Source organism: Scleropages formosus, chromosome 23 (assembly GCF_900964775.1).
Source record: "Scleropages formosus chromosome 23, fSclFor1.1, whole genome shotgun sequence".
NCBI lineage: Eukaryota > Metazoa > Chordata > Actinopteri > Osteoglossiformes > Osteoglossidae > Scleropages > Scleropages formosus.
This window is the reverse complement of record NC_041828.1, coordinates 6,286,661-6,309,680: the sequence shown is the minus strand read 5'-3', so window position 1 is coordinate 6,309,680 and position 23,020 is coordinate 6,286,661. Positions and strand designations below refer to the sequence as shown.

Genomic DNA, 23,020 nt, shown 5'->3' with positions numbered 1-23,020 from the left:
TAGGGTGCTGTGTGACCATATTAACAAATATTTGATATTGAACCGTCGTCACTGATCATAGATTAAGGCTTTATTTATACAAGTGGTCATTGTTTCCCAGGTAATGTAGAAGTTAAAACATTAGATTTAGCCAGAAAATAGCCAGACTGATACCACCGAGGGACGAAAACCTTTTTGGTTGGAGACACCAAGTGTCCATTTCTGCCCCAAAATGTCTGATGTAGGTTGATTCACAGAATAAAATACCTGCCAAGGAAGTAAAATCACTACATAAGAAGCAAAAATGCCAGTTGAATAAAAAGACTGCTTTTAAGTGTAAATATTTTAATTTGCCACTGTAATAAATTTCAAGTATAGGAATCCATTAAGGAAGGAATGAGTGCGCATTATTTAATGTGAAAAACCGATTGACTAACAGACGTGATTCTTGCAAATGAGTAGATATGTATGGCAGTAAAAGACCACCCTATTAAAGGAGATGATTTGACAGCTTTGTGTTTGAAAGTCACATCAGATGAGGTCATGTCAATGAGATTAAGAATTAATGAGGCTCGTTTTCGAAGTTGAAATTGAAAAAGGACTATAGTTCATATTACATAGAGATATATATGTATTACATTTTATATATAAAGTTTGTGTTATATAAAGATACCAATGCCACTGACAAGTTCAAAAGGTAATAGCTATGTAGCATCTGCAGTTTTCTCACAAGTTACATTTGTCAGTATCTCCTGGCATAATTGCAGAATGAAAAGGACGCATGCTGGCTAAACGCTCCACGAAGGATCTGAACATACAAGAAAAGAGATTAACTATAATCATCACAGTATGCGGACATCTGCTGTTGAAAAAGAAAATACTGTTTCGCAGTTTAGGCCAGTAGACTGAAAAACCTTCCATTCCTAAAGAGAGATTACATTTTTGAATTATTATTTTCACTGACACACAACCTCTTTTACATCCCAGGTTTTGTTCAGGAGCACCATGTAGTCAAGTCCTTCATTATAGGACTTATTCAAAAAATGTGACTATACAGCACTGGTGTGTGTGTGTGTGACTATACAGCTCTTTTAACTGCAGTAGCAGAAGCTATTTGTGCATTTATGAATAACTCCAGAACCTACAGGGGATGAGGAACTGGACTTCAAGCTAAAATATGGCTGTGGTTTAGGTGACAGTCTTAGATTGTGCTGCTGTACCCGCAAGTGATGTATTAAACCTGAAGTGCTCCAGTAAAAACAAAAAAAATCAATTGCAGAGGTGACAGGAGTACAAGACCTCAATTCACATGAACAGTTTTCATTTAAACCCCTGTTATGCACAATAAATAATACAGTTAGACAGCAGTGACATGCATTTCTAACAAGTGTGACCAGACACCTGCAATCTCTCCTGGATAAAAAGTATCTCCAACACCATGGGATCCTTGATTTATACAGGATTCATGAAAAATTAATACGGGATAGTTGATTAACTAATGGAGTAAGTACTGCTTTTGTATTACTTAGTCTTTTCTCTATAACTGATGCACAAAGTGTTCATAAATATGCTGCTACCTTGGTTTAGCAGCAGCTGTCATATGAACTCGTTGTCAAACAGCAGGAGCACCAAAGACGACAGAGCACACTGATAAAGTGAATGAAAAATGCCATTGTTTTATCTCCTCTTACTGTACAGTTTATAATTCCGATATGTGTATCACCCTCTGTAATTATAGCTGTAAATGTATGGAAATAAAGGAGATTTGATATTCTCCGCTTGTGGTCTCTCAGTATCCCCTTATTTTTAATACGGAGTCCTTTAAGAATCTTATAAAAAACTGACCATTAACAACTTCTGAGAAAATACTGCACTCTGTTTCTTACTCAAACTCGATTGCTTCCATATATAATTGTCATAGATAGTAACAGCATAGTAATATTTCTAACTGTAATGAGACAGTATTATTTTCAAAGCAGGCGTACACTTCACAGACCCGCTGATGCCCATCCTTGGACCCCCAAAGTTCTGAACCCCTGATCTGAGTGGTGCACTTCCATTAATCCATCATCCAACACTCTGTTCCAGGATCCATCATCCTGGATCTGCTCCAAGATGGTAGTGTGGTAGCACGCAGCGGCCACTTCGGGTCCTTAAATATGGTGCATGTTACGTGTGGTCTTCACCAGTTACAGTTCACAGCCCATGTCCACATCCACATCCTGTCCTGTGTATTTATTCACTGTCTTGTACTCCTGTTCTGTGTTGCACCATGGTCTCCGGAGAAACGACATTTCGTTCCACTGGATACAAGCTCTGTAGACGAATGACAATAAAACAACTTGAACTTGAAAACTGGGTGTCTAATTTAGAGGTGGTGGTCTGGTGGCGACCCTGGAAACACAGGGCATGAGTCACAGTACAGCCTAGATGGGGGACCAGTCCATCACAAGGAAACTGCACACATTCACTCACACACACACACACACTACAGGGAATTTAGTCACCAATTCACCGTGAACACCTATCTTTCTGTGGGAGGAAACCAGAGCAACTGCTGGAAACCCACCCTAACAAGGGAAGAACCTGCAAACCCAGAACAGACTACGGTTAAATTTGAACCTACATCACAGGAGCTGTAAGGCACCAGTGCTACCAGCTGATCTCCAGCGCCACCTCATTAACTGATACAGTTAAAAATGATCATATCTACAAATCATTCTTAAGGGATAGGGTGGGGATTACACTGAAAACACTAAACTCAGAGTCACTCGTCAAGAAGCGCAGCGTTTTTACAGGAGACGGAGCCTCCTTTCGGGCTGGATCGGGAACACTGCCAGGTACAAGAACCGCAGTCGGTACTGTGAAAAGAAGGCCCGAGGCACAGCTGTCCACTGCTCGTTCCAGCTCCCCTCATAACCCACACGTCCCCCCCCCCGACATCCGACGCAAACAGCAGCAGGTGTGGGAGGGTGGGGTCACCGGCAGGTGGCTCTGAGCTCAGAAGAGGCTCATCTTCACAAGAGGGGGAGACGTGCAAACGACATGCATAAACATGTGCAGGCAATCAGATCGGGTGCCCTGCGCCACCAGACGGTCTGCGGCGGTCAGTCACTTTGGCAATAGCGACAGGAGCTCTCTTCTCGACTGCAACTCCCTCAGCTTCCCCACAAGGTCACTGCTTTTTCCCTGCTTCAAATTAAATGTAGATGCAAATTGAGAAATATTTTTAACTGCGATTATTTTGGCCCGAGGTATTTTTCCCAGTTTTTTTTTTTTACTGAAATGTTATCGAGTGACAGGTATGGAGATGATCTCATTTTTGTCACGCCTGAACAGACGCTCGGCAGCTCGTCCGCACACCTGCACCATGTATAATCCCGCAGGGTGGATTGCGTCCTGCTTGCACCCTTTGTTGCGCGGGGCTGCAAAACATGACCTGCTGGTTAGAGCGCCTGTCACACTAGGTTCCCAGCCATTGTGCACCCGCTCACACTGGGGAAAGATTAAATAAACACACACTGGTCTTGGTTGGCATGCGGGCTGCCTATGAGTTCCGCACTCCTTGTCCATACATTGCTGGCGCTGCAGTACTTACAGGACAGGCATTCACTACTTGTCCAGCCAAGCGATTTACCACGTCCGCGTTCTCTCCATCCCCACCTCTCATCCCGTTTAGTTCGCAGTCATGCTATCCATCCTGCTGTCTTCTAATCTCTCTGTTAGGGAAATGGTATTAAAGTAGAACCAACTGTACATCCATAATACATTCTAATCTGTCAGACTGTTCCTCTATGAGCAGTTGATTCAGCACTGCACACTGCACATGAGTATGGTTATTTATGACTTTTTTCTTTTCTATTTTTTTTTTTTTTGCATATTCCAGATAAGTCTTTCTCATTAGGGATTATCTTTCGCTGTGTGTATTTATCCTGACGGCGCCCAGCCAAGGGTTTTGGTTTACGCAGAAATACTGATGAGCAGGTGCGAGCCGTGGAAACACAATGCAGTGGCGTTTTTCACAACCAACTTTGTAATTAATATTCGTCATATGCGCTGCTGTCTGAAGGTGTGTTAAACCGCCACTTTAAACCGCACACGCACGGCACATGAGTCAGACTCCCGCATTCTTCCTTCTCATTTTCTAGGGTGAAAATTTAGTTTTGCTTAAAAGCATCAGGGGGTTGAGTGATTTTAAATTTGGAAAACATCTGAAGTGTAAAGTACTTTTCCTTTTGAATCATGGCAAAAACAAATAGTTTGCGAGCATAATCAATTATTAGTTATTAACTACTTGTAAACAGTATCTAGGCAGGGAATTGTTATTTCCAGTTTGTTCAGAAAGTATGTTTTTAAAGTGAAATTTTAGTAGTTTGTAGCTATTGTTTATGTTCACAGAAGCAGTGTTAAGGTATGTAAAGTTGATATTTATGTATGAGACCTTTAGGTTAGTAGAGCTGGGTTTTAGTGTTTATGTCTATAGATGCAGTATGTACTTGTGCAGTTAAAAAGGGGGACATGTCTATTTACACTGCAGGGTCTCTCTTAAAATAGAAATAAAAATGAAAAATAAAGATGAAAGAATTATCTTTTATTTCTGGATTAGGAAAACTGCCTAATTTAATAGTGTGTCTTTTCAACCAATAAAAATGAATCGGAATATCCACCATAAAATGTGATTCCCCCTTTAAAGAAAGAAAGACACAGAAAAAACAGTAGTATTAGCAAAATGAAGACACACATCTGTCTTTCCAACCTTTCCATCAGCTGCATCCTCAACATAGTGAATGGAAAACAATGTTCTCGACAAAATGATGTCCAAGGAATCTGTTCACTCCAAGGCTCTTATATCTATTAATAGGGAAGATTGCTGGTCTTTGTGTTTCAGAGCTGGATATAAATATATCGCAGGAGTGCAACACCTAAGATTTTGAGGATGTAAAAGCAATTAATTTATCTGTCTAAATAAAGATGGCAGCAACACAAAGGATCCTTCTATTCAGATAGAACAAATAATATAGAGTGGTGGCTCACATTTTTCTGGTGTTGATGAGGCTTGCAAGACAGCAGCATTAGCATTTGGACCGCAAAACTGATTGCATGTGAAAATGTTATCTTAACGACTGCCGAATAAACAGCAGCGCTTCAGCAGACAATCGTCTATTTAGCCTTGCCGAGGAAACTCATTCCCTTTGGAGTCGGCATCCTGTTGTTTTGCATTCCCTTGACTGAAGTAGCGTGGAGGAACAAGTCGTCGGAACACTAATGGAGCCCCTGCTGCGATGCTGCCACAAGGAAGCCTCGGCAGAGCCGTGGCGTCACAGTGGCAATGTGGTCATTGGATTTATTAGGGGAATCTTTACCTTCGCTGCGCACGACAGCTTTTTAAACAAAAAAAGGTCTGTGCACATTGGGACATTTGGAGATAAGGGAAAGCACGAGCTTGTTTTCTGTTCAGTTGCAAGAATGTTCTCCCAATACACATAAAATAAAATCAGGAGCGACCCAAAGGAGAAGGATAACAGTACCAAAATGTAAACAGGAGGAGGAGAAGGCTATGATTAATAGATTCAAGCTAATGAAAGTGACAAATGGCCAGTTTTGGGACCCTTCCCAACAGCAGTTGTGTAAATTACTTTTAAAATTGATGGTGAGCTGAACTTGATCAGTCCTCACCTGTGTTTTCATGAGAAAGTGCATAACGCCAAGAAAACCATCACTCAGACACATTTTCTCGGTAGGGTACTGAACAGGATCATAAATCACTGGTAAAATAATGCATTTGTTCAGTCTCAATATTTTCTTTATGCTCATTCATCCTCGGTTAGAATGGAATCAAAAGATATCGTCAATTGTTTACAGTGATGGAATGAACCCAAATTCATTTTTTTTTTGTGAGTTGTCTGCATGCAAGGTTATAAAAAGGTTTTTGGTTTCTCCGCTAGTTTTGTTTATTCTCACCCCAAAAATGTCAGTCTTTAATCAGCCCCACAAAAGCTTTATATAAAGGTGGAATATGAGATGTGACCACTATATTTTGGAATAAAAACAAGTCATTATTGCTTGACTGTGGGAAAACTCATGTTTAAATAATTTTGTCAGAGATGTTTACTTTTGCACACTGGAAACGGATGCTTTATGATTTTCCGGATTCGCAGCCCTGAGAACCATTTTCCCGGACCCATTCTCAACCCTACACATGTGAAACATTTTGTCTACGATAAAGTTCTGTGTGAGCGAGGAACTGCCCAGGGGTTGTGGCAGATGAGTGGCTAAAGATCAAGACTACATGTAAGCATGTTGTGTGATTGCTGGACTTTGATAATTCACAACCCCAGTAGGAAAGGTCTTTGCTCAGTGCATGTAAGGTCATTGCTACGAAGCACTGTGCAGATCCGAGGTTTGGTAAACTCCAAACCTGCTCTCTGAGGCAACGAGAATGTACCAACGGTGCTTCAGGGTTCATGGCAGCCACTCGAAAATGTGGCAGATGTACTTGCGCTCATGGGATGAGTTAGTGCCACTGTCACGGCTGTTTCCAGTGTGTCTGGCGGTGCACAAACACTGCTGTGGTTTAAAACATTTTAAATCATTTTCTGAAATCCAGGCCACGAACATAATGAAACCGAAAGGGGAAGCAGGTATCACAGTGGTTGCAACTGCCGACTGTGAACCCAAAGGACCCAGCCCCAGTTCCCACCTCCTGCTAGAACCCACTGAGTAAGATATCTACCCTACCTTCTGTATAAATGCCTAATCGTTGTAAGTACCTTTGAAAAAAAACACATTAACCAGAAGAATAAATGTAAAGGGATCGCTTTAAAAACATATACTAATAAGTTTTGTATACATATGCTATTAACTTCTGTTACTTTGAGCAAGATTTTTGGTTTCATTCATAAATGTAAGGGAAATGTACAGTAAATGTTATTTTTAGCTAGTTCACCATTAAATGAAATTGCACCCTGATAGACAAACTATTGTTCATGCCCTTTGAGGTCCTTCTTGCTTTTCTAATATGCAAGTGTAACACTGCATCAGTAAACTCACTTGGGCTTTAACTTTTGAGATGAGAAGCAGGCTGTCATCCCAAGATATTTATTGTATTCAACATTACCTTTGACAGGTGTTTGAGAAAGGTCAGTCATCTGAACCCCCCATCACGTTTCCATGACACCCACCCCTTTTTCCATCCCTACCCCCTCACTCCCTGAGATCAAGATACATAATTCATAGCTAATCTTTAACGATGATGGTATACACAGATATACGTATACAGATAAATGCACAAATGCGCACGCACACACACACACACACACACACACACACACACACACACACACACACACACACTAAAGACTTTTCACTGCTTCCCTGTGGACTGGGTTTAAGTCCTCTAGCAGGTCAGAAACAAAACCTTCTGCTGTTTTCCTAGAAAGTGGTGTGGGCATAAATGCCATATGGGCATCTAATCTTCAAAGGGGAGCACTTCCCACACCAAGAGCCTGCTCACAGACGGAGGCCCCGTATTAACCTTTCCCCAGCTGTGAGCGGGGGGGACGGGGTACTGTCACACTGGGTCCTCAGTAACTCAATGAACACCAGCAGCCAGGGGAGGTAAGAAAAACACACGCTCGGCCCACAGACAGGAAATCTTAACACAGCATACAGATTTATGTCTGCAGAAAAAGATTCACAAACAAACGCTCTAATCTTCTACCTTAGTTGTACATTTACTCTGTCTGCAGTTTAGTGTAGTGGTCAAAACCGTCACTTTGCAGTCAATGTCAAAGATGAATTCCCACTCCTACAATAGAACCCTTGAGTATAGTACTTATTTTAAGTCTATTTGTATTAAAATAGTGATAATTAAAAATTTAATGAAATGTGCAAATTACAGAAATACTCCCAATATTTGTCACAAGCTGCCTATATCACACAACATTGTAAGAACATGTGTCCTACAGTAATTACCCTACAACTGAAGAATGCCAGGCTTTTAGACCTCCAGCAGTGCCCTCTGGCATTGTTAGTAATGCTCCTTTCAATTTCATCAGTATTTTTACAGTTTCATGGTGTCTATTATTTGTATTTTAAGGTACAATAATATTTATGCAGGTTAAACACATACATTTCTAATTTAATCTTCAATTTTAAGAAGGATCATCCTCTATTTAATCCATGCAGCTTCTACTGACAAAGATGTCTTCAGGGGTTAAGCTTTGAAATTCCAAATGAATTTGGTTTGTGTTATAAAAAAACAGCTTCACAGACTGCATATTCAACCTCATTTCATGATAGATTGACTCATGCATAATTTTTTGCATAACTTGTATGGTCATTGCACCTTTCTCAAAAAGCACAAGACCAGTTCCTTAATGACCTGCTGCCAATAAACAGATGCACTCTAATCTTAAGACTTCTCACCCTCACTCTTCAGACTGAACCCCTGACATTAAAGAGATATGAATGATAAATAATCACAACGTTGGTCTCACTCTGAAGGGCTCAACACATATCAGCTGCAGTGGCCTCTCAAGGGGCTGTTAGTTGCGGTGTAAATTGAATTTGTGCATGCTTGATGAGGAGCAAATAGATTGATGGAATGGGCACCCAAGGTGGGAGGACTTGTTCAGTGAGCTAAATCAATCTTCCTCTGTTTATGTGTACTAAATGCTCATTTTCGTTGTACTTTCATTTGCATTATCCATTCTGTTTAGACAGGGAAGGGGGCTTTTCTGGGATCGGTCTGCATGCATGCACGTGGATATCTGTGTGTGGGTGTGTGTGTCTGTGTGTGTGTGTGTGTGAGACGCGTATGTGTAAGGAGTGAAACGCAGCAGGGCCGATGACACAGAAGGTGCAACAGAGATACAATTTCACAGCTTCTGCTCACTAGATTCAGGGAGAGTCAAGCAAATGGAACAGACATTTCAGCCTCTGTCACGCAAGACAAAAATGCTATTTGCTGAGCCCCACAGGCACTCGTGCATGCTCTACCCGCAGATATTTTACATTCTACATCGGAGCCATATCCCTTCAACCGCACATTTCCATACATAAATAATTTGCATGATGTACCACCCAAAGTCCTGTTAATGATATTGCTGATAAAGAAGCCAAAAAGGGAAAAACGAAAAACAAAGTAACATTTATTTAAAAATTAAACAGCCATCACTGCCACCTCAGCATCAGTTCTTACTTTGGTGACAGCTGGAAAAAGAATGTTAAAAATTACACAGTTTTTTGTTATATTGATCATTATTTATGGAAGAACAATTAGATTACTAATGTAATGCAATGTGACAAATATTGTGTTGACAGTTGTGATAAAGGTTTAATTTAAGGGAATCTAAACACTCAGTATTTGACTAGGAATAATATAAGTAAAATGACTGAATACCTGAGTAATTTATTGACTGCACTGGCTGTACTGCTAGGTTCCACTGTAGACCTGCACTGAACAAAGTTACTGATGGATGGATGGATGGATGGATGGATGGATGGATGGATGGATGGATGGATGAATAATGACTGCACTGCCATCTTGTGTTCAGTATGAAAATTTTTCCATTGGATTAACACCTTCAATCTGGTGAAACATGGTACACACCAGGCAGGAATTTCACCACAATTCTTCAAATTTGCAGAAAAAACATGGTTCATAATATTCATAGTACTATTTACTTTTTGTGTGCAGAAATTTTTCTCATGAGGAAAAATCTTCCATTGTTTCAGTTTTACGCTATTCACTACAGTGCAGTTTGACTTCTGTAGTTGCAGCTTTGTGTGGGTGACCCACAACATTTTTCCATTGGCTCTTCGCCTTCCATATACTCGAGTTACACATTTTTGAAGATACAAACACATTTTACATTTAAGTGTATTTATTCAAACTGATTTTTTTACTTTTTTCTAAAATAGAATAAGAATAATAAGTTTCTTACTGATGCAGCAAACATGGCCTCTACTTCCACGCTCACACATTACTAATTCCAGTAAAGCACTCTCACACAATAATAGTGTGAGATTGCAGTGATTCAGTTCACTTATAGAATGTTTTGAGCTTCTCTGTTGTGCCATAGGGTTTGATGATCAGTCACAACATGATGAATTCTGCCCATGATCACAGAATGAATTGGGACCAAATAGGGAGGATGTGCAACTTCAACGTGACTATGTGCCCTTGTGCCAGTGAATTATTTGTTCCCCCAAGAAATGTTGCCACCTTGTGTTCAAGAAAAATATATACTTCAATACTCCGCTCACTGTGGCAACACTTAGGTCAACACAGAAGGTCCCCACTCTGCTAATATTGCTAATAAGAAACAAAGAGGGACATTTTATATTAAAAAAACATATATAAATATACAGCAGAACAATTTTTCCCATAAGAAAGAACAGAAGCATTGTTAATGTGGCCCAACGTGTCATGACGAAAAACTGAAAATCATGGACACCGATTCAGGTTTTAATTTTCTATTTCTACTAGTGAAGCCATAGATTTTGATTGGTCAACTTATAAAGGCACTTTGGTTGAATAACCAGAGGAAATATAAACAGTCTGATTGTACTGTATATACTTGTCATTTGTAAGTATCACGTGAATGACCCAAACTAAACCAAGAATGAACTGATGCACAAAGTGCAAGAAACAGTTCGTCGACATTTCATATCTAGCTTAACTTTCTTATCTAACCATTAATGCATTTGATTGAGTTCCATCTTTATTCTACCTTATTTCACTAATGCAATCATAAGTTATAGTTACTATATTTTTGTAATTTTTAGGATACTATATGGGCATTATTATAGCACTGTTAATAAAATATAGTAGTAGCAGGAAACAACAAATACTATGTCTGTACAAACCAGTACTGTACTGTAAAAGATTTGTACTGTGGAGCATTTTCTTTGAAAACACCTTACTATAATTACTGAAATCAACTTTGAATTTCAAATATAAAAACACGTGTTAAAACTTGTGAAATTGTGGATCTAGAGATTTACTGGTAGAGATATAGTTTCCTACAGTGAGAGAATGTCACAAATAAGGACCATAAGCAATGCATGTGCAAAGCAGGGTGTCAAATAGTGGGGACCATCTGTACCAGGATCAAGAATCTCTGTACCCTTGGCCTCAACAGCTTGAATCACCTCATTTCCTACACTATGTTCTGCATGTTAGTCTCTATTCCCAAAGAGAACAAAGATCTGAAGAAGACTTAACTGTCAAAAAGTCCCAAGACTGAACACTTCTTGAAGAAAAGCCAAGACAGCAGCCCCAAGAGAAACACTGAAATCTTCAAACTAATTATTATTCCCCAAGCACCAACTGCTCCTGAAGCACTACATAATGCTGCATTTCACTATATTTTAATGCGGATAATTACAAAAAAGTAAGAAACTATAGCGTAAGTGTTTTGGGAAAATCAAACTAAGAAGTCAAACTGGGAAAAGTGGAAAGAGGCTAAATTTACATGATGATTTTCTCCAAAGCAACTTACAATGTTAAGATTACAGTTATCACAAGCTTACAATTATTTACCCCTTTATACAGCTGGAGGTGGGGATCAAACAGCTCTAACCACTACACTACCAGCTGTCCCTGTGAACCAATACAAGCATTGTGAAGAGGTATAATCTAATGATATCACTGCTTACATACATGAACAATCACAGCACTTTGCCACAATATTTTAAATATGTGAGATAACTACAACACTTTGAGCTCAACTATATCACTTCAGCTACTTGTTACTTCAGATCACTTAGGTTTTTCACATTTCCTTATTTTTTTTACTCTATTTGCCTTTGGTATTTCCACCTGACAACCAATGCTCAAATATACACTGAATTTTGAATGAAGAGCAATGGAATATGAGAAAATTCCCACAAACATGAAAAATAACAGCCACAAATAGAGCCAAAAAAATTCCCTTCCTGCTTGGCTGATTTTTTAAGGTGGGATATAAAACCTGCACTATGATACTGGGCCAAATATGAACTATTTTTGAAAAAAGTTGTTCTTACCTGAGTAATGGCGATCATCTTGAAATGAGAGCAGGAGAAAGAAAACACAGTAGAAAGAATACATAGTCAGCATTTACTGAAAATTTTAATGCTATTTTGAGTTATTGCCATTTTTATCAGTATGTTGTATGACTTGAAAAGTACCGTTTGCAGTCAAAATATGAAAATATTCCACTCCACACCAGACATTGTTATAAAAAGACACACAATATATTATTCATGAGGGGGGTGCAGTGGCGCAGTGGGTTGGACCACAGTCCTGCTCTCCAGTGGGTCTGGGGTTCGAGTCCTGCTTGGGGTGCCTTGTGATGGACTGGTGTCCCGTCCTGGGTGTGTCCCCTCCCCCTCCGGCCTTACGCCCTGTGTTACCGGGTAGGCTCCGGTTCCCTGCGACCCCGTATGGGACAAGCAGTTCTGAAAATGTGTGTGTGTGTGTATATTATTCATTATAAAACAAAATGTTCCTCTCAATAATTACTAACACTCCTTATTATGTTCTATACTCTTTATAACGCTGAAATTATTCAGAACAAGTATCTTGACTTTACATTTAAAATGTCATTTTTTGATCATTTACAGAAAGTGAAACAGAATCACAGAAACCAACACATACACGACGCACAGACAAATGGACACACTGTAGACGGCCCCTTGAACACTGCACACTCACAGTGACAGACAGGTTTGGGTGAGTCCCATTTTCCCAGTTTGGTGCACAGTGTGGAGTTGCGGCCCACCAGTCGGAAGCCTGTCAGGCAGTTGTACTGCAACACTGTCCCCTCCACTGGTGGCCCTGGGGGTAACACTGTCACCTGCCCATTTTCTAAGGATGTCCACACGCGTGGGCACATGAGCACTGTGTGGGCAATGAGGGGAGACAATTAGTGCCACACATTGACACTGATAAACACACACACACCAAGTTCCTGCTAAAACCTTCATTTAAGGATATTTACTTCCACTCATCCCACAAGTCAGAGCTTTAAGGCCTGTCTGAGAGCATTCTGATGTGAAGGCTCTTTTTCATGTCTACCAGTCCAAATGTTCTTACTCAAAAGCCAGATGCAAGCGGAAAAGAAGAGATATGATGGGTAACAAAACATGAAGAGTGAGAGGAAAACAAAGGCAGTGCAGTACTCACAGCATCTGCTGCGCAGTGTGAGGTCTGTCCAGGTGCCATTGGGAAGACACTTCCTGACTTTGGGCCCCACAATCACCCGATTCCCCCGGCAGATGTACTCAATCTCATAGTCCACTGGTAGAATCTGCACACTGCGGATCTTCAAAGAGAAAGGAAGAATGTCTCTAGCTCCCATCTAGCATCTGTCCATATGCACGTCTTTCTGCCTATTTATCTAAAGCGTATCTTCGTGTTAAGATGGATGTTTGTGTACAGACATAGATATTTGTGTTAAAGTTTATTTGGGTTTTTGAGAAATAAATGTGTGTTTATCTCTCCCAAACAAGTTAAGTAAACATAGATATTATTAACAATATATTATTTGAATGTAACGAAGCTAAGATGGCCTTATTTTATATTAACAGGGCAAAGCAGCTTGATAGTTCTAAATCAGACCCCACTGTCTGCATTCATGAATTTACAATGAGCTTGTGTGTCTCCTTGTAATAATTGCTCTGGTTTTAATTACTTGCATCAATATCATAAGGGGCTGAATATCATCAGTGGTTAATTAGCAGCAAAGAAATCCATATATGAGCATTTCGCCATCTCAACTAATTGTGTCTTGTGTATATGCATAGATTCTCTCATGCCAGCCAGTGTGTCGTACACATTAAACTGATTTTCTTTTTCAGAAGCCTCATCAGACTTTCCTCTGCTGCCTAATAAAGAATCAAAATCAAATTAGTCAATTGCATGTGATGATAAAGAATGCAATGACATTTAAAGCAAGGGGGAGAGAGGCTCTTTATGGGAAAAAAGGAAAGCTGAACTGTACCTGCTCCTGCGTTAACCCGCGGTACCGGATTCCTCCATCTCTCGGTGGGCGAATGATTGCACAGCCTGGGGAGGAAAACGAACCAAGCACTTCACCGGTGTAACTGCTTCTTTTGTATTTTAGCCAGGAGAGAGCGCTGTTCTCAAAAGACAAACTTTAAAGCAGTGCTCTCGCAATGACAAGAACACAGGGCTGTAGAAGCCTTGAGTGAGAATCTAAGCCTGGCCCAGGAGGATCTCTCTTTCTAATTAGAACCCAGAGACTGGACAGGAAATGCTGGATCTGTAGCACCATGACATCAATCATTAGATTCTTTCCAATGGATGTACTGTAGTTTGAATGCACTGCATATTCACAGCTTATCAGTATTTACACTGCATGCCTGCATAAATCAGTATTTACACTGCATGCCTGCATAAACACAATATGTCTGTATGCACTGCAGATCTCAATATGCAAAACATACCAGCAGAATCAGTGCATAACTCTATACAGACTACATACCTCTCTCTCTCTCTCTCTCTCTCTCTCTCTCTCTCATATACAGTATATGCATGGTTCAAATCAGTTGGCTACTGTATCTACATTCACCCTGTATGTACAGCATTCTGATCTATACACTGCTTATATATATATATTTATACATCAGTATATATGAACCGGACGTCAGTCCATGACATGGCAATCACACACATTCATTCACTTGCACGTACCAAACATTAAGGTCAGTTTAGTCACCAGTTCACCTGAAACATGTGTCTTTGGACTATGGGAGATAACCAGAGCACCCAGATATACACACCTTTCTATATGCTGAGCAGAACAATGCATGCTCTGCAAACCTGTAAATCCCCACTCCTCTAAGAGACAACGGACCCTAGACTCACTGCCTGAACAAAGGTGGCAAGCTCAAAAATGAAAGTAATCAAAAAATGTGTTGATGGTTCAGTCAAAGGGGGGTGCAGTGGCACAGTGGGTTGGACCACAGTCCTGCTGTCCGGTGGGTCTGGGGTTCGAGTCCCACTTGGGGTGCCTTGCGACGGACTGGCGTCCTGTCCTGGGTGTGTCCCCTCCCCCTCCGGCCTTACGCCCTGTGTTACCGGGTTGGCTCCAGTTCCCCGTGACCCCGTATGGGACAAGCGGTTCTGAAAATGTGTGTGTGTGTGTGTGTGTGTGTGTGTGTGTGTGTGTGTGTGTGTGTGTGTGTGTGTGTGTGTGTGTGTGGTTCAGTCAAAATGACTGACAAAGCTGTTTGATACTAAACATGTAAAACTGAGAAAAATGTGTAAATACAGAGCTGAGACAGAGGGTGGACATAAAAACACGCAGAGATTCAGATGCAAATTACCTCCAGATGTTGTGTTATGTGTAGCCACAGTGATGGTAGGGAGAACAGTAAAGATAAAAAGAAGCAGATATTGGGCCATTCCTCTACCTGCAGAGAGTGAAAGAATGGGAGAAAGCATGATAAATAATAGTCTCAGGCTGAAGGACAATACACAACATCTTCAAATCTGTGAGCTACAGTGGCTTCCACAATGCAGCTTCTGTCAGTGCCACATCCTTCATTTTAAGACTGCTATTACTTAATTTTTTTCAGTTCAGTCCATCTATCAAACTGTGACCGGCAAAGCAAATACAGCCATGTAACTGTTAAATAGATGTCTGCAAAAATTCCTAAATATGAATGTTATAATTGTATAAAATTAATAAAGATGTAAAAGACACGAAACCTGCAGCAAAAGGAAAAGGGATGAGTTGAGAAAGGTGCTCTTTTCCTGTCAGTAATAAAATGAGGGCATGATGGCATTACCCTACAATTAATGTTATACGAAGGATATGATACATTCCCAAAATCTACACACTGACATACAAAAAAAAGTACAGATTTACAGTGAAGCTGAGGAGAAAAGGTTAATGCAGTGCAGAGGAAAGCAGGACAGGATGAGCATGACCAGCAGCAGGCTGAAAGAACAAAAGGCCTCAGAAAAATATTTAGAATACTAGTTTAGACACTACTTTTTGAGAGAATGAAACCAAAAAAAGATTGTACGTGGCAGAGGTATAACCCATTGGTTACATGGCACAGTTCTGTACACAAGCCAATTCCATCTAAATGAAAATGAGGAGTAGTTGAAGACTAATCACACATCTGCATATGACCTTTGACTACTCTTGAAAACAGCCCGTAAATCTAAATGTATGTATCAAGGGGAATAAATCTATTGTACATACGCTTTCTTTCAATATACTTGCAGCAAAAGACATATTTTGACAATTGATAATTGTGTAATATTTAGTTAGATTTTTTCTCAGGATCACTGATTTTGTACAAATAGAAAAATATCACATTTAATCAGACTTAATTTTGCAAAAATTAAGCGGACAAGGGAGTCTGATCTCACTTCACTTTCATGAAACTGTAAAAAGTCACAACTTATTAAATACATCAGAACAACAACCTTTATGAAGAGATGTTTTTCAACACAATTTTATCTTTTCACACAAAAACAATTCTTAACAAGGCAAAATACATCTCTTTGTATGACTTTATTCAAATTCAGCATGAGTTCAGTTCTGAGACTATCAAAAAAGTTATAAAAAACAGTTACATGATCATTAGTACATTTATTGTATTTCTGGTTTATTTAGAAAATTTAATTTGAGGGACCAAAGTTTCCAACACAGCACAAGTTGAAGGGCCCCACATGACATTAACAATGATGGACATGGGAGCACAAGGGCCGAAAGTACCTGGAATTGAAGCTCACATAGTCTGCATTCAGCTTCCCTTCTCTAGCCTTTTCACTCTTGCCTTTAACATACATACCTTCCTTGCTCCCACACTTTTGTATCTGAACGCAAACTTTTACACACACATGCACACACTTTCGTAAACATGACAGAAGATTGTTCCTCTCTCTTCAGATAGAAACTGTAGGCCAAGAGAGTCCAAATACTGGATACACACACCTGTCTTCCTTTGAATTTCCTCCATATATTTGAATGACACTTTGTCAATGTTTTCTTTTCTTCACAAAATAAAAAAAATTCTAGAGATGCTGGAATAAAATGTACTGATTGGTTAATTTGTTTATTGATTTAACTATTTACTGCAGAACTGATTATTCAGATGTAAATTAACTACTCTTGTGTACATGCTCATCAATCAACCGGCACAGTCCCTCCACTGGGCGTCAGCGTGTTAATTCTGTTTATAGAAAGCAATCAGTTTGGTGAAGTATGCATCGACACAGCCACTCTTTCCTTCTTTCAGGTATGCTGACAGACATAAGTCTATTACCACTAGATTTGCTTGATACAGAAATCTGAAGAACCGAGTTGACACAAAAATGAATAAAAAACACACACAGTGGCTGAATCCACTTGTCCTAACTGGGGTCGCAGTGAGCCGGACCCTAACCTAGCAACGCAGGGCATGAGGGCATGAGGGGACACACCCAGGCCAGGATGCCAGTTTGTCACAAGGCACCCAAAGTGGGACTCAAACCCCAGACCTGGCAGACAGCAGGAGCCAGCCAAACCCACTGCGTCACCGCGCCACCGCGCCAGCATGCAACTGCACCCCCACGAGGAAAAAAACAGTGTTTTGTTATTTTGTTCCATGATTTCGTTAATGAGATTCAGTACTGATTTTCAATAATGATGTTCACTAATAATGCTAATGAACAATGTTAAAAATTGTACAAATGAAGTTCCTGGCTAAGCCTCCACAGGGGTTCTTCATGCCCAGCCACTCACTGGGGAAGTGCTGCTTCTCCTCCTGGAAAAGGAACATGATGTTTTACTAAATGTTTATCTAATTCCTACATGTCACACAATCTGAGCAAATGTAGCTCTTCCAAGCCTGTTCCAAAATGCAATCCCTCAAAAGCCTCTGAGCTACACTAGGCTTCAAGAGTTACAATGAGTGTGGTTTTGAGAGTACTTCGGTGACCTAGAATGACAGGTGATTATATCTGCTGTTAGAATGTCACTGGTGAGTACCAGAGAAGAAACCTGACAGGGACTAAGTACTATCCCAGCACAAGCCTCTTTAGAAATATGACTCTTCTGCTTTCACAAAGTACTGCTTAAGAACCGCCAAGGTCGAAGCAAGGTCAAATCCACTACATTTACATTTATTCATTTAGCAGATGCTTTTATACAAAGAGATGTACATCTCATAAAAAAAAAACAATGTGTGAATTGTCCTCCAGTCCTACAGTCCTCCAGAGTACAGTGCCACTGCATCTAAACATAAACATTTCAAATTCCAAATTGGATAACATCATTATTTTTGGCACCCCATAAAAATTTAAATCCACTTTAAAAGTCATGATTTTAAAGACAGATATGATGTTTTAGATGACATAGACCACAATACTGTTACACTACTGCACTTCAATACAAAAATATCCCTGCTTTCCTGTATTTCATCACTAAACCTAAAAGGAGTTACAGTATTTCTCCTCTGTAAGCCCTTTGTTCAAAATACAAACTTCCTGTTGTAATATGATCTCATCCTTGTTTTGTGACAGATTGAATGAAAACTGAACTGTTCCAAACAGAGATGAAAATAAGCTTACAACTGTGAAAAATGTCCGGAGTTAGTGCAGGTGTTTGTATTCTGGTTTTTATTCCAACTCACTGTCTTTGCTCAACTCATCCAATAAGTATTTCATATTATTTGTACTATTTATATCAACCTGTATGCCTACAAATACAACAATGAAATGTATATTTCTAGGATGTGCTGCAAAATAGTTGTAGTCTTTGTATGTAATCATTTTTTTTAATGAAAAGTATCAACATGATGGGCCTAATTGCCTAATTATGAGAGGAGGTGGAAATGAGCACCTATATACAGTCAGCTTGCTGGGAATTGAGTGAGAACACACATGGGTCAGAAACAAATGGAACACTTGGAAGGTTCATTATTAAACGAGAGACGTGAGGGAGTCACACACCAGGGTGCTGAAATACATACTGAGGCAGACTGTGGTACAGCCTGGTAGAGATCAAAGGGATGGCAAAGCCAGTGAGAGAGAAAGAGACAGGCACATGCTGAGATGCACTGTGAAACAGCCTGATGAAGATCACAAGAGAGGTAGACCCAGAGAGAGACAGGCACACACTGAGATACACTGTGGTACAGCCTGGTAGAAATCAAAATTAAGTCAGACCCAGAAAGAGAGACAGGCACAGACTGAGATACACTGTGGTACAGCCTGGTAGAAATCAAAATCAAGTCAGACCCAGAAAGAGAGACAGGCAGTGGTACTGCTTGGTAGAGATCAAAGAGGAGTCGGACCCAAAGAGAGAGAGACAGCTACACTCTGTGATACACAGTGGTACTGGCTGGTTGAAATCAGCTACGAGACGGGCACATGATGAGACGACCTAAAACACTGGAAGGAAGGAAGGAAGGAAGGAAGGAAGGAAGGAAGGAAGGAAGGAAGGAAGAAAGAAAGAAAGAATTATGCTTATACTCTATTATCAAAAATACATTTGGTTACTAAGATGCAATGTTATGAGTGTGAAGGAAAAACCAATGACATGAGCATAAATTTCATGTGGCCAGTATTTCTATAAGATGCACATGCCATTCCCAACTTCGCCTAAAGACAACACAGAAGTCTCATGCTTTGTACAGATGACCTGATTCTGCGGTCACCCATGAAACAAGTGCGGCAGAACTGCTGGGCGCCACTGAGGCAGTACCATCAGATGTGGACATGGGAGAGAAAGCTTAAAAAGACTAAAAAAGTGAACTTGCCCTGAAAAAGAAGGAAAAACAGATTACCAGTGTTCTGCCACAGCACTTTGGAAAACCAATATTACTGAGTCCATCTGCAACTTTAGCAGGGAACTGCATGAATTAAAGACAGCACAGAAGATTCAGCATTAAACTGAAACATAATTAAGAAATGAATCAAAAGTCTCCATCAAAAGGGACAGTGAAGACAGAAAATAAAACAAACCTCAGAGGACATACACCTCATTCCTGGGAACTTATAAAAAGAAAAGCATGAATGTGATTGCGCCAGTGCTGCAGATGCCAAAAGATGTTAGTACGTTTGTCAGCCACAGAAGGAAAGCAGTAAGATATGTCAGTCAGGGAACATTTAAAGCAAACCACCCATCTGTCTTGCCTTGCTGTCAGCAATCCTACATTTGTGTATAAGATGGTCTCTCCAGTCTGCATCCAATAAGTCTCAGTTAGTTAAAGCTCCTTTGTAAGGGCAGCCTATGAACAGATACCTTAGAAACCACAACCTATCACACAATAATACCAACATACTGCAAAGTCGTGTCAGAAAGATCATGTGTAGCATCGCCATTGTAATCTCACCTTTAATGAATTGCTTCACCTTACAGTTAGCAAGTTGTTTTCTCCAGGCTAACTGTTAACAATCTATAGTTTTCACTCAGTATACATACATATATATCATAACCCTATTTCAGGATGAAATGCATTCTCCTGTGTGGAGTTACCATGTTCCTGTCTCACTGAACATCCAAAGAAGTTGATTTTGTCAATAATCACACAGGGACAAAAAGTGTCAGCACAGTGGAACATTTAATTATTTCCCTCATTTGGAGTTCGTTAACTCACTGTGCATCCCGTGGGCATATTCTTCCTGGTGATTAAACACCTCACATCTCCACAGAAACACCAATTAAGTCTCACTTGTGCCCATGGATACATGCACAGGCCCAGAAAGCAATGGGGCACTCCTTGGTGAGAATAAAGTCCCCTATAAACAGCAGACAAACCCACACAGCATCGCCACATGTCTCTCACTCATCTCTCCTCCAGTGTCTGTCTCACTCACTACTACCCAGCAGCACATGGCTCTCTGCTTCAACGCCATCTGGTCTATTTGATTCTTTGCTGTCAGCAAGCAGTCTTGTTTTCAGAACCACGGACAGCAGAAATGAAGGGCACTGCATCCAAGACAGTGGTGCTGTACAATGAGAAGCACATGTAGCCACAGCAGGAGGGGGGGAAAAGTAGTAAAATTAAGTTCCAGGTCAAAAGCAATGGTGCAAATCATATTATTAGGCATCTGTGGTGACAGAGCAGGCAGCTGCTGAGCTACCAGACACTTGAAAGTTGAGCCACAAGGCTCTCAGTGAAGGTACAATCCATAAAACACAAGTGAGAAAAGTTCTGTGGAACCTGTGCAAGACATCATTCATCCAGTATAATAGAGCTACTGTACAGTATACATCACAGCAATGTGGACTTGCCAAACTTCCCGTATTTTCATGTGGCAAGGAAAGTAAAAAGAGAAAGAGAACGAACAGTAGATATATTTCAGGGAGACTGAGAGATCCTGAAAATGATGGGGGCCGTAGCACTTCCTCAAAAGCAGGAAGAAAATTAAATGTTGTTAATGGATAACTACAAAGTCGTTTTTTAACGTTCATTTACTTCTCAGATGCTTACAGGTGCCAGGGCAGAACTGCAATGAATAAATCAGTATAAAACATGACATTAAAACACTAACATGCACTGGCTGTCACACATTTAATAAGCCAAACACTGAAAATAAAACAACTGAAAGACCACTTACACAGGCTCTTCAGATAGTTCATCTTCAGCACTTGGTTTTACAGTTTCTTCAATAAAATTAATTGTTTTGCTTTTGAACGAGGATTTTCTTGTGTGTGTGCATACTACAGAGCTACTGAAAATCATGTGACAATTAAAACATTAACTTGCAAGAAAACAGAGCACAGAGTGCACGTTCAGGCAAAAAAGAAAAGCAAAATGTTCTCTTGGACGGAAGAATCATGAAGGTAAGAACGGTATATATATATGTTGCTATATTTCTAGCTAGCCTGCTGCTGTGAGCTACATAGAAATTCAACAGCTGAACCCTTGACTGACAAGAGCTGAATGAATATACTTTTGAATAAAATATATGATATGTAACATTTTTCTGTTCACCAAATGCGCTAGGCGCGAACCAAAACTAGTCAGATAATATCTATCATTTAAATATCTGTCGCTACATCTGTCTGTGCCTCATTTCTTCCCGTTCTTGTATTGCTCGGTTTTCAAGCTGCGGCTAAAGCCCGTTCGGTCACAAATAAATATGTTTCCTGAGAGATGAAAACGACGAACGAGACGAATTTTGAGTTCGGGAGGACCGTGTGTGAAGCTGGATGCTGAGGCTGAGGGAAGGCTCACTCCACACGAACGCTTCTCTCTCGGTCAAGCAGTGCCGCGTTATTTTACCTCAGAAACGAGTCGGCCGAAAACGGCGTTTCTGACGACATTTATCAAGTAAAAAGTGGCATTTTTCCTCAGCCAATAAATGTTCGTGTTTAATTTAAAAAAAAAAAAAAATCAGAGGGCTTCCATTTCTAAACCTGACGGGTTTATAAATCAGAGTAAAGACAAGACGACGAAGCACGGGTCGGCGGTCCCTTCTTCCCCTCTGTCTCTCACCCCCTCGCGCGCTCCCTCAATCTCTCTCGCTCTCTCTCACTCACCCGCGCGCTGGCTCGCCTTCTCTCCCTTCCAACGTCACGGCGCGAGACGTCAGGCCGGCAGTCGCGCTTCGGTCTGCGGCAGCTCGCGCGCGCGCCGTAGCGTGCGCACGCGCCGCGTGCCATAATGAGAGGGATGCTGCAGCTCTAATTGGACGAGGGGAAGACAGATGATGCGCGCGCGCCCCAGAAAAATAATGCAGAGCGCATCTAGCCGCCCCCCCCACCCCGTGCTGAGTTGATGTATATCAGTGGGCAGGCAGGCCCTGCTTCCCTGGCGCCTTGATGTTTCGTGTAGGATGATGATGATAATGATGATGATGATGACAACGATGGTGAAGATCAGTACATGTTTGCCTCCATGTCTCCGGCTCAGACGTGATGTGCTACAGGTTAATATGTTCTGGACTCTAATAAGAGAATGTGTCACTGGTGCCGCGCCGTCTCCGGCTATCGGTCAGGTTTCCAAGAATGCCGAAGCTGAAATGCTCCCGCTGTCCTCCAAGAAGAGTCCCCTCCCCGTAAGGCAGAGTGCAAGTGGGCGA

At 40.7% G+C, this 23,020-nt stretch overlaps 1 protein-coding gene across 2 annotated transcripts in view; it reads right to left on the bottom strand.

Moving 5' to 3' along the window:
• The window catches only part of gabbr1b (gamma-aminobutyric acid (GABA) B receptor, 1b), a 50,929-nt gene extending 28,420 nt beyond the window's left edge, over positions 1 to 22,509 (bottom strand). The window contains exons 1-6 of one of the 2 annotated variants that reach the window (XM_018754455.2): positions 22,479 to 22,509; positions 15,319 to 15,405; positions 13,971 to 14,035; positions 13,154 to 13,292; positions 12,683 to 12,868; positions 12,013 to 12,030 (exon numbers count right to left, since the gene is read on the bottom strand). In XM_018754455.2, the coding sequence (XP_018609971.1) occupies positions 12,013 to 12,030; positions 12,683 to 12,868; positions 13,154 to 13,292; positions 13,971 to 14,035; positions 15,319 to 15,397 (487 nt within the window). In that variant the 5' untranslated portion in view covers positions 15,398 to 15,405; positions 22,479 to 22,509. Of the gene's footprint in view, positions 1 to 12,012; positions 12,031 to 12,682; positions 12,869 to 13,153; positions 13,293 to 13,970; positions 14,036 to 15,318; positions 15,406 to 21,553; positions 22,441 to 22,478 lie in introns of those variants that run through there. The other variant, XM_018754453.2, reaches the window with a different exon arrangement.
• Between the last annotated feature and the right edge of the window lie 511 nt (positions 22,510 to 23,020).